Consider the following 15,880-nt stretch of genomic DNA (forward strand, 5'->3'; position numbering starts at 1 on the left):
GACCTTATTTTCAGGGTCTGGGTTGTCTCCTGGTCTGATGGAGATGAGGCAGTGGGACTGTGCTTTTCTGAGGATTAAAAGCACCTTGTTGTGCAGTAACGCAGTGGTGCCCCATGCAATTGCATCTGTTAAATGTGCCATTCGTTTGCACACCAGACTTTGCAATTTGGCTTGTCTCCGAGCAGTATTGAGGATGCTTCCCTAACTGTGTGGATGAAGACCTCTTTGTCCAATGTAAGGATGGTTTTTTTGGATATTCAGTTGCACCTACCATGTGTATTCCCATAGTCCTGTCTGGGGGCTTTCTAAGCCAGACTTCAGACTTAACATACTTCAGACCAGCCACTTTGCAGCTGCAAATTTAGGTTCAGAATTAACTTTATCCTGTTTTGAGAAATTTTTCTAGGCTTCACAATGCTGCTGAAAACCATCTGGTCCATCTCCTTTTTATATATTAAAGTGCTGCACCTTGATATGTTTCTTTAAACAGACACAAGTTTGGCTGGGGCTAAAATAATCTCTAATATGATTCATCGCTGTTTTTTAAACAGACACTGTTTATTTTAAAACTGGTTTGTGCTTACGCTGTGCCCTTCAGGGTTTTTTTTTTTTTTTTCCGTAATGTGTGTTTCATGTTTCCATGTGCTGCCTGACTTGTCATCCTGAACCAGGCAGCTTAAAACTCTAAAGCCCTGTCTCTGGGCTTTGAGGCTCATATGCTACGTCCTGCCCAGTATAAACCATCAGAGCCTCATGTTTGTATGGGAGTACTCTGACTTCAGTAGCTGGAAACTGTAGTAAGTTAGTCTGAGCCTTTGGATGTAGAAAAACTTAATGTCTTGTTTTCAAAATGGATATCAAAAGCAGATTGTTACTTTCAGTGTCTTTATTCAGAGGCAGTATCAAGTTCTGGAAAAGGACATGTTCATTCCTGTAGCTCTGCACTTGGTATTTTCTTCATGTTGTAGAAATCTGGCCTGATCTGGCAGAACATATTCCAATAATGGAAAACTGGCCAGAAAATATTAGTCTGAGTGATATTTTTGTCTCTGGAGTTCATTAAAATACCAAGGCCTGGATCAGAGCTTGGACCCTGCAATCCCCAGAAGGTCCCCACAGGTCTGCTGCCTCTGGCGTGCTGTCCAGCAAGGCTTAAATATCCAAAGCTGCAGAGCAAAACCCATCAGGCCCAAATCTCCTGGTGGGGATGGGTTCAGCTCCTGGATCCACAGTGGGGACCCTGAACCGGAGGCTTTTGGGGACCCCAAGATGGCTTCTGCTGAGCCAGGTCTTGTTGCATCTCTCAAGACTTTCTGCCTCTCAATCTGCTTCTCTGCTCATAGGAGCCTCTCACAGCTGCTCAGTAAAATGGACTTTTTGCCCCTTCTGCTGCACAGTTTGCAGAGCAGCTGTGGTGTCCAAGAAGTTTCCATTTTCTTGTATGAAATTCCAAAAACGTTTGGTTCTGTTTCCCTGAGACTTTGTATTTCATCCTAATTAGAACAAAAGATGCTGCAAATGGAAAGCCTCTCTTTTCTGGTGTAACTCTTAAGCAGGGTTAGCCCAGGAGGTATTGAATGCTGTATGAATAAATGAGCAATGCCAGAGAGCTGGTGGAGCCTGCTCCCTTCTCTGCTGAACAGGCTTTTAAACTAAGAAATTGCTGGTAAGGCTATAGGTAAATCCAATAAAAGGGAAAGGAAGTGAGCTTGGACTATTAAGTGGGGATTTTTTGAATCTTCAGAGTTTTTTATGGATTCCCATAATGAAATAAAAGACTTTGAATACAGCTTAAGAACATAACTGAAACCTGACTCTTCCTTTGCTCTTAGCTACCTTATTAATTTCATCCTTGATGCCACGCTGGGGATGCTGCTGATCTGGCTTGGTGTGAAAGTTGTCTCCTGGATTGTGCAGCATAAGAAGTACACGTACCTGGTCTTCGGAGAATACGGTAGGTGTCAACTGCTCTGCACGAGGGTGGCTTGTTTGGTGTCAGCTATGAATGGGAAGAAGAAAAAGGGCAGAAACTACAGTTTGGGGAGAAAACATGGGAGCAGCCTGCTTCTGTTATCCCTTCTCCAAGGATTTCACAGAGTGTGGTAGTGATCAGCGTGTTAAGTGCTGGGACATCGCTAGGTTGCAGGTAACTCTGCCTGCTGCCTTGGCAAGCACTCTTGGGCATAGCAGGTTGGTGGTGAAAGGTTGAATGGTCCCTTGGGCGGATTTATACCCGAGGACATGCCTATGATAAACTAAGGTGTTTGGGTGTAGTGGTGGTGGTTTTTGTGAGGTTCTTTTGGGGGTTTTTCCTAGCCTCTCTCTTCAAAACATGGAGCTGTTCTTGCATTTGCTGTGAGCTGTAGTAGGCATCAGCAGGACACAGCCTGGCCCCAAAACTGAGTTCTCAAATGACTTGTGGGGGATTTATTTTGCCAGCTGATTTAAAAAAAAAAAAAAAAATGAAGTATGCCCAAGTCTGGCCTCTCTCTGCTTTGATTCCTGCCTTGAGATGGAGAAAAACAGTTTCAGAAAAGCTTTTCTTAGCCAGTCCCACTAGAGGGTAGCACTTCTCTTCAGAAAGAGTAGAGCCAGCTTCCAGGAGAACAGAAATTTTTCCCATGGCTGCAGGAAAGGGAAAAATTCCCCTTTTGCCTATTTTAAGTTATATCTACTATAAAGACAAATATATCTACTATAAAGATGAATTCAGTGTTACTTTTCAAAAAATATATCCTAATGGTTTTAAACTAAAGGAGGGTAGATTCAGACTAAACACAAGGAAAAAATTTTTCACGATGAGGGTGGTGAAACACTGGAACGGGTTGCCCAGAGAGGTGGTAGATGCCCCATCCTTGGAAACATTCAAGGCCAGGGTGGATGGGGCTCTGAGCAACCTGATCTAGTTGAAGGTGTCCCTGCCCATTGCAGGGAGGTTGGACTAGATGGCCTTTTAAAGGTCCCTTACATCCCAAAGCATTCTATGATTCTAGTGGCTCTTTCTCAGAGCAGAGGAGCCAAGAACAGAGTGCTAAAGTAATTCAGATGGGACAGCATAGGAATCCAGATATTCTTGGTTCAGGCACTGGAATTTTTCCCCCTTTTGAGCAACAAGGACTTGAAGCCAAACGGCAGCCATCCCAGGGCACAGCTTCATGTGCCACGTTTGCAGTTGAGCAGAAACAAGGAAATGTTAAAGCGTATTGACAGCTTGCTTTAACCTTGCAGAGCGGTAGTGAACTTCCATTGAGTTGTAGCTGGCCCCTCATGAAGGCTGGCTTAGACTATGGAAACAGTTCACTCCTCTGAGGAAATCTTGCTTTTGTTAATAAAAAAAAAGTTTCTGCTGTTGCTTGAATTTAGCTCTTGAATTGGGGATTAAATGTCTCGTCCACTGAGCACTGCTCTTGCTTCAGGTCTCTGGCCAGAGTGACCATGATGGAAAAGTTAGGTAGGAGTCAAGTGGCATATGCAGTGCAATCCTGCTGCAGGGCTAGGGAAGGAAAACACTGCTATCCTCATCTCGGGTGTTAAGTAACTTCCAAAACAGTTTGGAAGATGCTAGTAAACTTTGTACAGTTTGATACAGGCTCCAGAAATATGATTCATTTTCTGGTCTAATTGCTGTACCAGACTTCATGTTTCTTTCCTCAATTCTTCTGAGGAGCAGAAGCATCTCTTGCAGTCCTGCAGAGGAGGAAGGGCAGGAAAGCACCAAACCCATGTTGCAGATAGTCGTGAGTGCCATTGCTCCAACCATGAGGAAAGAAGAGTTGTGTCTTTGTCCAGTATAGCCAGTACCCATCTACCTGCATGGTCTTCAAGCAAAAAAAAATCTGTTGCAACTGCCTCCTTTCTGACCCTCCAGCTCTTGGTTGCATCCCTGCAACTGATGCAAACCGCTGCAGTCATCCTTTGTTTAGGGCTCCAGCAGTCCCTTCTGCTCTGCTGCTGGTATGCCTGTCTCCACAGCCCCGATGGTTCTCCCTGTGTGACTGCAATAGCTGCATTAATGGAGAAGCAAAGAAAAGGTAAGGGAAAGGACCTAAATCTACACTGCTATTTCAAGCATCCAGCTGTCCAGAACTGTTTAGAAAAATCAATTACTTTCGTATTTCAAAAAAAAAAAAAAGAGGACACACCCATTCTGAGATCAGCCTCTCTTGTTCCTGAGCTCTGAGCCAAAGGCTGCTGCAGCCAGGAATGACCTGGTTTTTAGCTAGTGGAGAGTCAAAGGCTCCTATATGCTTATATTCCTCCATCTTTGCCCGACAGCCCTTGACTACTCTTTGAACTGCATCTAAGCATAGGAAACAGTGTTTTAAAAGGCTGCTGTCTCTTCTGCAGATGCTTAGCGCCTAAGATCAAAGATTGGAGAGGTTTATTCTTCATCTTGGTTCAAGTAGGCTTTGGAGAATGACGATTGCCTTACACATACTCAAAGCTAAGAAACTCCACAAATGCTCTGTGCACCATTGCTTTAGCAGGGTATAGGCCATGTCGATAGATGTCCTCCCTGTAGGGGACTTCTGCAGGGAGGAGAGCAGAGCAAAGGACTTGAGAGGTGGATACCCGAGGTCTTGGAGGTGCTGCTGGGTCTGTACAGACTGAACAAGGGAGATGCTGGCTGGAGTTAGAGCATGCAGGTGAAGCCTGGTTCAGCTTTGTGCCCCACATCCAAACTGCTCCAGCCATCTTCTTCCTCATCTATTCCCATGGCAATAAGCAGCTCCCTAGAGGGAACCTCTGGCTGGCTGCAGTGTCCTGGCATGGTAGTTGTGTCTAATAACTCTAAAGTATTACTTTAGAAATACTGGAGTATTTCTTTTAGGTAAGCAAATGCTATGAATTTGCATTAAGAGATGATTTCTGCAACAGGCAAGTAAAATGCTGAAGAGGAGCATTAAGAAATGACGGGGAGAAAAAGAGGGTGTTCTTGCTTGAAAACGCCTCTCTGGATGCCCATCTGGGTGCTGACTTGTGTATGACTGTGGTCGCAGTCACTGACTAGTCTGTTTGATGCTTTGTGCTCATTCATTGTCTGGAAATGGAAAGGCATGTTGCTTGGAGGCCTTTAAATTCTGTTTAGTGGCCTGTTGAACTCTGCTGGTCAAATTTAGTTATAGGAGAACATGCTCTGTGCCAGCTGCTGAGTTTAACTGAGGACCTGTGTAGGCTGCTTTTGGCCCTGTTGTGATGTTGTACAAAATTTCCATAACAAATATTCCCACGTCCTGAAGCAGCCAAGGGAGCTGGCTGCTAATGCTTGAGGAAATACTGCTGAAAATAGCTCTAACCTGAGGGGCTGTCCTGTCCTTAGTGTGCTTGGCCTTTCCACCTCCAGGACCAGGGAGAAAAAGTAAGGAGAGGACTGAGGATCATCCTGAAATGGTGAAGTGTGTGGTCAAGTCCCCTGCTCTGAGCAGGGGTGCAAACCTTTGAACCTTCCTGGATCTGGCTGATAGCAGCATTGCTTACCCCAATGCCATAGCAGTATCTCCAGGGACCAAAGACCCAGAGCAGTGGTGAGACACTGCAAACCAGGGACTGATTCCAGCTGTACACTCACTTTTAGTTCAGATGCAGAACATGCCAGAGAGGGTCTGCGTTGTCCACTGAACCCATCTGGCTGCTCTGATGCATCAGGTCCTAATCTCTGAAAATCTGTTCTTGCCCTCAAAGTGAGCACTTCTGTGCAATTCCTCCGTACTTGGCATGGATAATTAGATCCTTTGGTTTTGGAAATACCATTTGAGTAGCTCTTAAGAGGTTTCTATTGACTTTTTCTAACCCCACCATGTCACCCAGTACAACTTTCAGTGCTTTCAAATATTTGCTTTTCCTCAACCCCCTGAACCCTCTTCTTTGGCTGTGGTTAAGCTTTTTCCTACCTGCTCAGTGCGCATGCAGTTCCCAAAAGACCGTAAATAAGCTGTCCGGCAGTAACATGTGGGCCGTGCTGACAACTTGGTACATTAGACAGCCTGGATTAAAACTAATCCTGTTGTGTGGTAAAAAACTCAAATACCTCAAGCAGTGCTGCTTTTGCTCTGCGAGCAGACGGGCTCCCACGCACAAGCAGAATATGAGATGTCCATTTGTGTAAGGTTGCTACAGGCACCAGTGGTCTGCACCAAGGAAGCTTTGCTGATGCTGGAGAGCACCAGCAATGCTGCTGGAGAACAGTCTAAATGCAGTGTGTGCATCCTTTGGGGTGAAGGAGGATATTTATTTCTGTCAGGATGGGAGATGGCTATAAGAAGGTTTGAGCAAAGGGTGTTCATGAAGGTAGAAAGAGAGATCGGTGGCAGAGTCAATGTGTAGAGCTGAGATGTCCTGGGTTACCTTCCAACTAGGACTGGGGACAAGAAAATGGAAGTGTTCAAAGGGAGCATGATACATGTAATCTCCTAACAGGTGCAATGTGGAGGCTGCAAAGATCCTTTGGACCAGTTCCCCACTCTCCTGTAAGGAAAGGGAAGCTCTGAACACAGCAAAGAGGAGGGCATCTATTTATTTTTTTTCTAGCCTCCAGGTAGCAGCAGGCAATCCTGTGTGGCAGAAACAGTCTTGTAGGCACTTACCTAGATTTATGTAATGGAAACACTTCATGTAAGAAGAATCCTCTTCCATCCTTGGAGCAGGGCACCTCTGGACAGCACTTGATCCATTAAAGACATTAAGTTTCATCTAGGGATGCCTCTGATCATCTTGCTGTAGGAAGCCAGCACCTAAATGAGGTGTGTGGTTAGCTGGGATCAGCTCAAGTTTTCCAGCCTTGCTTCCGAATTGGAGGAGGAGGAGATGTGGCCAATCTGTCTTATGGGCTTGTCCAGGGACCACACCAAAGGCTCCCTCTTACCTGATGAGATGCCAATAGATGGTGACTCATATGTTACTGGCATTAGTCAGTTAGATGAATTAGTGGTGAGTTAGACTTGGATGATGGCCACTCTGAGGTGGATCAATGGTCCTTGGATGACTTCAAACCTGTTGAGGTAAGGAGTAGCCAGCTGAGCTCCTTGGTGAAGAGAAAACGAGCCACTCTTTATAGCTGAAGTCATCCTTGCAGCCCTGTGGGCCATGTTGCTATTTCATTTTCGTCTTTGTCCTGATTTATTTTGGTACTAAGCAGCCTCCTGTCCTTGGGAGACCAAGACGCAGTAAAAAGTAACTGTGGAGACACTCTCTGATCTTCCTCTCAGGGAATGGGAATTAAGTCCTGTCTAATTTGGTGCTCCAGGATGGATTCCTGTACAGAAACATCTCATCCTGTAGTCTGAAAACAAAGCTCAGAATGGAAAAGGAGGAGGAAGAGCTTGCAAAACAGTAGCAATTTTGAGCTGCTTAAGGTGATAGAGCAGATGGCCAGATCTGGCCTCTGTGTAGGTCTGTGGGTCTCTTTTCATATCCTTCCACTGTCTACCCTGGACATGTAAGACTCTAACTCTAGAGGAGATTTGCAGCATCTTCTGTAGGTGATGCAGAAAAGACCAGAGTGAGAAATATGAGTATTTGAAGCTCCATGCTGTGATGGAGGCACCTTTGACAAGGTGGGATGTGGTGGATAGTAAGGGGTGCAGGTCTGTCCTGCTTGGCAGTGCAGGCTTGCTGTACCATTTGCACATGTACACTTAACCAGTGAAGCTGGCCTAACTGGGGCAGACCTCTGGTCTCCGAGATGTGGGGTTCCCTAGGTGGGATCTTGCACAGTAAAACTGGTCTCTAGCAAACAGAGAAAAGGTTTTCCTTTTCCAAAGGCTGTCAAACCTCAAGAAAACTCAAGAGCAATTTGATGGCTTTCTTGCAAACTGAAAGTGAAGGGAAAATTTTTTGGGTGAGGAGCTGTTAACCCTGGAGATGTAGGCAAGTCCATGCCTAGGGTGGGCTAAGAAGCAGGTTGTCTTTTCTAGTGTCTGTGTATCAGCCTGGTTAGCCAAAACCTGGCTAGCGCTGTCTAGTGCACAGTATACAAAACTAAGAACCACAGCCTTCTGTTCGTGATGATGAATGGTAGTGATCTCCTATCCCCAAAGGGTGTGAAGGGGCAGGTATTTGGGAGACATCTCAAACTTGTTGCTGCTTTTTGGGCAAGCTGAGATGACAGAGGGAGGTGTTCTGTAAGTACCATCGCGACTGCAGTGCAGAAGAGCTGACTTGCAAAGGGTGCTGTGGTTGTTGGTCCTGTCTCCCCACGGGAGACGGAGCACAGCTGACAACACAGAGCAAAAGGGAAAGAGTTCAAATGCAGGAAGGGCACAATGAATATGTTTGTTTTCCTGTTTTGTTTGTACTTGGAGCTCTGATGGGTAATGGTAACCTGGGGGTTTGTAGGAGAATTGGTCAGTCTTGGGGTATGGGGCAAAAAGCCTAACTATACCTAACCTGTGCCAAAGACAACTAGGCACCTGAGCCTATTTGGGAGAGGCTCTCCATGCTTCAGGAGGATCAAAGTGTCTCTGATGCTGGCCTTTAATTCCCAGCTGCCTGTAACACTGCTCCAGTCTGCTCCACAGACCACCCATTAAGCTGTTGCTTGCCAGGGAGTGGAGACGTGCGCTTTCTGAAATCCTCTGTGGGCTCTGCTGGTTGCACTCACACATAACCTTCCTGGCTCCCTCTTCCTTCCCCCTCTCCATGCAGTTGCCTGCTGGTCTGGCACTCTCTGCTTGCTGTCCTCCCAGCTCAGCAGCCTCTCTGCACCCCTGGCCTCCCAGTCCTTCCCTCTCCCTTCCTTTGCTTCCTTCTCAATCACGGCTTAAGCAATTAAAAAGCTGGGATGCAAGGTGATCACTCTGAGGTCTCTGCCATGGAGACACTAGCTGGATGCCTCTACTTAGCTGTAGCTTTGCAACAAGGCAAACGTTTTGGTATGTTGCTAACAAATGACAGAATAAGGACAAATACACACGCAAACCTATTTTGCCCTTGCTGGGAAGCAGATCCCCCTGGAGTTGGGCTTGGTCGGATACTGGCTCTTACTAAACCCTGGTATGTGCTGCTGGTCTCTGTGGCCGGAGGTTTGCATAGTGGTTTGGATAAATGTGCTTTTGCAAACTGCTGGTGGTGTCTTCCCCTGCCACGTCTCAACAGTATTGTGCTGAGAGAAGTGAGGCAGAGCTCCCAGTCTGCTGCCATCCGATGGCACGCCGAGCATCGGCATCTCACAGTGGGTTGGGTTCTCTTGCACAGATGCAATTCCAAATTCCGGCCCGATTATCTGGAAACAAGTGTTGCCAGAGGTTATCTTTATATTCAAGTAGTAAGAGGAAATGCTGCAGCTTTCCTAAGCCAGATACTGTAGCTCAGTTTTGCAGACCTGCGATATTCTGATGAGCCTGGGAAGATGATAACCAGCTGGCAGGGTGCTTACAGAGGGCTGAAGCAAGCACATGTAATAGATATGGTACCATTACCGTTGTTAACAATACAAATATGCTTTTACTTATTACTTGCTGAGTACCCCATTGGAAACATTCATATTTAATTAGCATTGATTCTTTTTGAGTGAATTGCTCTAAAACCTGGGGCGATAGAGCCCCTGTCTCTTGCTCAGACAGCAAGTATCACGTAACCAGCCGTTCACTTCATCAGCAAAAAACTTAATTCTGTTCAGGACTGAAAATTTATGCTTCTCTTAATGAAAATGGTGACCAGAAATTTTCAGACTATTGCTGGCAACTGGATGGGTAACGCTTGGCAGGGAGCAAATTGCAGGTGATGTCTTTAATAATTGATTTATTTTATTTTTATAGAGGAGCGTGTAGGATGCTGACTGGTCCTTGTATAGAGGAGAGTCAGTCCAGCCATATCTTGTCTTGGGGATTGCTATTGGGATTATCTTTAATTCAAAGGGGATTATCAGTCTGCCGTTCTGATCAAAATGCTCCAGGATTTTGTGACTACTCCTACAAAGCTCCTATCCACTGGAAGAGTGGGGGAAAAGTCAGGTGGGACCCATCTCTGTGGACTTTTCTAGGTTCGCCAAGATGAAGAGCAATGAAATCTCTGGTACCTTGACAAAAGGGTACCAGAGAAGGGGCAAACCAAATGACTGATGCCTCAAAGTAACACATGCTTGTAGGGAACCATTTGAGTAGGATGCTGAGCTTTCAAGCTTTCCCTATATAAAGGATTTTAGTGGTCTGTGCTTTGAGGAGATGGGATACTTGCCCCCTTGCACAAGCAGGGCTTCCTCCCCTCAAATCCCTGTATCCATCCAGCTCAAAGTAGCTCAACACCATGGGGAGGATACTGGCAAATGTCCGTCAGTGGCTGAAGGAGAGGGATAACATGTATCTCCAAGGCTGTGTATCCTTTCCCCCAAGTGGAGGAGAGCATATTTGTTTTCTACACCAAGATTCATAAAAGTTGATCCAGTCTCCTTGGAGTTACCAGGAATGACTTTTCCATTAAGCGGTTGTTATTCTACTGGGCTGTGGCTGTTGAGAGCCCAGGATTGTCTGCAAGTGCTGGGGTTGCTGGATAAACACAGGGAATTTCAGGTCTTCAGGCAGGGCCAGAGCTGTGTATCTCCCCTCTTACAGAAGCTGCCTGCCTGCCTGCCTTGTAGGGCACTTGTAGGCCTTTTGCTCCAGCAAAGCTGTTGATCTAGGAAGGACAGGTAACGGGGGAGGAGATTCAAGGCAAGAAGTTTATGGTGGTGGTTTTCTCCTCTTCGTGGATTTCAGAGGCAGGTTGGTGGAATGGAGAGCAGGACAGGAGACAGATAAATACATGTAGTGTTAGCATCTGCTACGTAGGTAGGGCTCTTTGAGTCATGTCTGAAATTTGTTACTTGCTTGCCCTTTAAATTAACCAGACGTTTGGTTAATTGCCATCTCCATTTCAGAATTAGCCCTAAAAGGAGTAGAAAAAGAGAATTGGCTTCTATAACAAAAGGCCAGTGGTGGTAGTGGTGTATGTCATGTCTCGTGAGGGAGAGCTGTCTTGCTTATGGCCAAGTTTAATTCAAAAGCACGATTGCAGTATGAAAGACAAATAGCTGCCCTGATAAAGGGGGTCTGCACAAATGGAAGTGGGGTGCATCTTTGCCTTTCTGCACTTACTTCTCTACATCAGTTTGCAAAGATACAAAATGAGCTGCAACCAGTAAGGGATGCAAGTCTGCTAAATTTTCTCGTATACGAGTAATTTACTATATATATATATATATATATATATTTTTTTTTTTAACTAGAAAGATATGAGCTTAGGTCTTGGTATGTTTTGATCTTCAAGGGAGTAATGACTTGGGGTCCCTGCTGGGTCTACAAACCTTTTTACCCCAGGCATGCGCTCCTACAACTATAGATAGAAAATCTCTCCGCTAATTTTAAGTTTTGTATTGAGTATTTGTCTCGCTGCAAAACTTGCAATATGGAAACACTTCCCTGTCTCTCTAATCAGCTCAGGCATCAAGCATGAGGCAACTTTTCTGCAAGGCTGTCTCCTCCTGTCCTCTGTCTCAGATTTAATATGCTGCTTTCCCAGGTGACCCTCCACAAGCTGCTGCCTGGATTGGCCAGTGTATCCTCTACTTGCTGATAATGGTTTTTGAGAAGACTGTGATTAGCCTTGTCCTGCTTATACCTGGTTGGACAAAGGTAAGCTCCTGAGCCACAGCTGTTGCAGCTTGTTTCTTGTCAGCTTTGTCTTAGTAGTAGTAGTCATCATCATTGGTCTTTAATCCTTGTGACTTGGTGACATCTTTCTGTAATCATTAGCTGTTACTTAAGTGTGAGGAAACATGACTTTCATAACAGTTTGGCTTTTGGTACATTCTTTTGCTAGGCAAAAGCTAGTGGAATAAGATGCTGCTTTAATTTTCTTTTCCATCCTTGGAAGGATGAAATGGGCTGGGCTGGCCAGAGCATCCTCTGCCAGAGGATTTCTACATTGTCTGGTCAAGTCAGTTCATGTTGGTGTTTTGTGATCCCATGCCTAAACTAGGGGGACTCTTCGAGGTTAATTTTCAAAAGTACTATCCCAGTACTATGCTGTCCTTCCCTGCCCCTAACTGCTTCTGTATGGTAGCCCATGCAATGGTAATTGTGTTGATCACGAATTTCTCTTTTAAAAAATAAGAAGAATAATCCTGTGGCAGTTGTAGCCACATGCGTGGTGGCAGATAAGTGTGGTGGGTATAAAAAACAATTCTGGGTGTTGATGGGTAACTCCAGTATTGAGCGCATTTACACGTGGTGCCTACTACCTCACAGGTTGATGTGACTTGACTGAGGAGTTATTTACAGCGATCTGGGAGCACTTATCTGTTCCTGTTAAGGGCTTGTCCTAACCCAGTAGTCTACAGTGCTGACTTGAACACAAACGTGTTCAGCAGCACGCACTGCTAGATCAAGAGATGTTGCTGGATTCCTCTCCGCCCTTGTCACGCATGGCTTGTGTCCTTATTTTGCAGCTAGGCTCCAAGGAGCCAAGGCAAGTCCCACCAGTTGTCATGGGTAGTGACAGAAAGACTAGCAGTACTTATTTCTTGATCTGTACAAAGTCCTGTATTTGGCAGCTGGGCTAAAGGAATAGCCCATATAGTCTTTCTAAGAATCACGGAGAGCTGGGCTGAAGCAAAAGCTGCAGAGCCCGAGCTGGGAAACTGCTGGTGTAAGAAGGTAACAGTTTGTAGCAAAGATCTCACAACAGAGCTGTTCAAATAATGCTTCTAAATGCTTTCTCCTCTGCAGCTTCAGCAGATCCTCCTGGATTACATCCCAAACCCACAGCTGGAGCTCATCCTGGTCATGCTTGTTGTGCCTTTTATAGTCAATGTAAGTGTCTCTGCAAGCACTGGGTGGGGTGGTTTGGAAATTATGGTCCCCTCCAATGGGGAGCATGTACAGGAACCGGCTTGGGGCAGCCTTGAGTAATTGAAGTGTCTGGGACAGGGTGGAGGGGAGTGGAAACAAATATATTATTTGTTGTCATGAATACACAAATATGTTGCTACTGCCCTGCCATGGTCTCTGTTCCTAATTCCCGCTCCCTTGTCCAAGCTGCTGGGTGGCTGACTCCTGGCATAAAGCTGGGGCTCTAGCTGAGGGTTGCATCTCCACAGCAAGCTACGGGCATGGGGATGCCCCGAAGCCCTTTAAGTTCCCATAGGATGGCTTGTCAGTGGTGACCTTTGGTGATCTGCCAATCTAGCCAATTGGCTAGACTTCAAATTGCGTTACAGCCAGGCAAGGTGTTCAGGTTACCCAGAACTATTGATCTTCTCAAAACTAGTTTGGCAAAACCTCTTGCAAGCTCAGCTTTTTCCTGGTTCCCCTGATTCTGGGTAATCCTTGACCCTGCTGCTCAGTTCCTGCTAAGATGAGAAGTGAGAACAAGGTGTTAGCATTCAGATGCCCCCTGGACAAGGAGTGAGTCGACTCTTTTTCAACTCATACCATGAGCATTGCAATGGATGCAGCGTTGGCAAAGTTGGGTTTACCTACCTCTGCTACCAGCCTCTCTCTGCCACCCCAGGCTGCATGTCTGTATTTGAAAGCAAACTCTGGTTCTCGAAGAACTGACCAGGGACTGGTGCAGACAGAGCAGATGAACCTTGGATGGAGCTTGGTTCAATGGTTATATCCTGGTGGAAACCACTGTCGTGGTCTTTTTTTTTTTTTTTTTTTTTCTCTCAGGGTCTTCAACAACTATGGAATCAGTAGGATTTATATGAGAAGGGACTTCAGGAATTTGACTCATCTGATCCCCATGGACACACTTGATGCAGGGTTAATTTAGATATTAAATGAGGTTGATCAAGGCTGGATACCTGGAGAAACCAAAAGGAGAAGAAATAGCTGTCATTGAATGACTTTGTATTTTGGTCTCTATTGGCAATCTATTCATGTAACTTCTTTCTCCCCAAGGCCATTATGTTCTGGGTTGTGGACAGCTTGATCATGAGGAAATATAAGCAGAAGGACACCCTGGACATCAATGGATCCATAGAAACTCCTCGGGCTAGCAGGACTGAGGAATCTCAGGTAAGACCAAGCATGTCCTGTGTTTGAGACCAAACTGCAGGCTTATGGTATGGTCTATGTGCTTTACCACAACTATGCAACTTATCACCACTAGACCTCAAGTGATGCTTCATGATGCAGATGATGACCCTGATAAGTCAAACTGCCTTTCCGTGCTTGCAGCTGAGGTCAACAGAGGGATGTTTCCTGATAGGATCTGGCCCTGTCTAACAATGAGCAACGTCACAGCCTACGGAGTGTTGCTGAAATATTGCCCTAAATGATGACAGTATCTTGTGGGGTATGAGGTAGCTTTTGCAGTAACCTGTGTGGGCTTGTTGGAGTGTCAGGCTGAAGCTGGTGGGTACCTCTGCACTGTCTCTATCAACTTTCCCATTTTTAATTGTAACTAACCTTGGCTTAGAAGAGCTTGCTTTCCTTACTGTAATCGGTAGCATCCGTTTTTAGAGGACTAGGCCTAGCTGGCAATCCTTTTTTTGTCAATGTTTGGTATTTTTTTCAGCCAGATGATGGTCCCTCAGCTGTAGGAAGCTGTGTTTCGTGTAGTCCGAGCTTGACACTTAAACGCTGGGGGGTGGGGGGGGGGGGGATGGCACACAAAACGCTCCAGTCCCGGCAGACTTTGTTCTTGTTAATGATGTGTGGTTTGCTGGGTAGGTGGTGTTGGTGCTTCTCACTGGCTTTTGGGCAGAGACCACAATGTGAGTCGCTGAGTTGAATTCCCTTCCTTCCCCTGGCACCCAGACCTGGTTTCAAAGTGCTCTGTGTATGACTGCTGATATCCTGCAGTTCAATGGCAGGACTCGTTGAGATAAGATAGCTTCTGGCAGTCGCAGGCTGGCTCCTGGAGTAGCTTCTGCCAAGGAATTTAGGATGAACAGAAATAGCTCTTGCTCTCTGAGAGATCTTTTACAAACAGCAACTCGGCTCTCGTGCTGATGGGTGGGATGGCCAATTACTGGTGACATTGCAACACGTGCGGAGGTAATAGTGTTTAATGGTGTGCTTGGCAGTCTGCCCAGCAGCTATGGCTTCCATGTCTCAGAGGTGCAGTGGGGAAGCATTAGCCGCTCATGAGGATGCAGTGTCAGAGGAGTCATCCCTCTGTCAGGGCAGGCAAGCAGATGCGAGCAGCTGTTGAGACAAGGGAGTCACTCCTCCTGGCCCTGCCTCTGGATAAACAATTGTAGCTTGAGAAGGTCATTAGAAACGTGCGAACAATGTGCCCCAGGGAGTTTCCTGAGTGGGGTGCGTGGTGGGGGCATCCTTGAGAAATCTTTATTGTTCTGGAGAGAGGAGGGAAAAGAGGCCTGAGCTGGGCGGTACCCAGTATGTCTTGATGGTTATGCATTGAAGCTAAGAACTCATACCTAGGATATGAAGGTGGATTAACTCTGGGCATGAATTTGTCCCTGGTTATGGCATAATCCTGGTTTCTTAGTGGTGACTGATGTTCAAGAGTGGTATTTCTTTAGAAGAGCTAGGTTGGAGGTCTGCTCAAAATGTCAGGCTGTTGGTAAAGATCTGCCTTACTGGCTGGATATGCTGGTGTGTCCCTGAAGGTTTAAGATCAGTTAAAATTACACCAGCTCAGAAGCAAGGGTAAGGAGGTGACATCTCTAGTTGAGACGCCAACCTCCTTTCCATCCTTTTGAACCTAAACCTGCAGCATCTGTTCCCATAGATGGTGGCTGCTGTGGATACAGATGGTGTCGCAGTTACGGTCCTCCATGGAAATGGAGCTGGCCTTCTGCCTTACTCCACTGAAGGTGGGGAAAGTGTTCTGTGGCCTCTAGCTCAGTTTTGGATCATCTGAAGGGAAGATACCTGTTAATCTACAGAAGCTAGGAAAGACTCTTCTGGTAGCTCAACCTAGACAGGTTGTT

The 15,880-nt window shown here is 46.0% G+C and overlaps 1 protein-coding gene across 2 annotated transcripts in view; it reads left to right on the top strand.

Annotated features, from left to right (window-relative positions):
• Positions 1-15,880, top strand: part of LOC104010526 (store-operated calcium entry regulator STIMATE) — a 36,472-nt gene that overhangs the window by 15,177 nt on the left and 5,415 nt on the right. For both annotated transcript variants that reach the window (XR_015706594.1, XM_087766520.1), the window contains exons 4-7: positions 1,833-1,954; positions 11,494-11,606; positions 12,702-12,785; positions 13,878-13,994. Coding sequence is in view for 1 of the 2 variants with exons in the window: in XM_087766520.1 (XP_087622646.1) it covers positions 1,833-1,954; positions 11,494-11,606; positions 12,702-12,785; positions 13,878-13,994 (436 nt within the window). In the remaining variant the exon portion in view is untranslated. The remainder of the gene's footprint in view (positions 1-1,832; positions 1,955-11,493; positions 11,607-12,701; positions 12,786-13,877; positions 13,995-15,880) is intronic.

The sequence above is a fragment of the Nipponia nippon genome, unplaced genomic scaffold (genome assembly GCF_047370975.1).
Source record: "Nipponia nippon isolate SJK-2023a ecotype South Korea unplaced genomic scaffold, ASM4737097v1 scaffold_3, whole genome shotgun sequence".
Lineage (NCBI taxonomy): Eukaryota > Metazoa > Chordata > Aves > Pelecaniformes > Threskiornithidae > Nipponia > Nipponia nippon.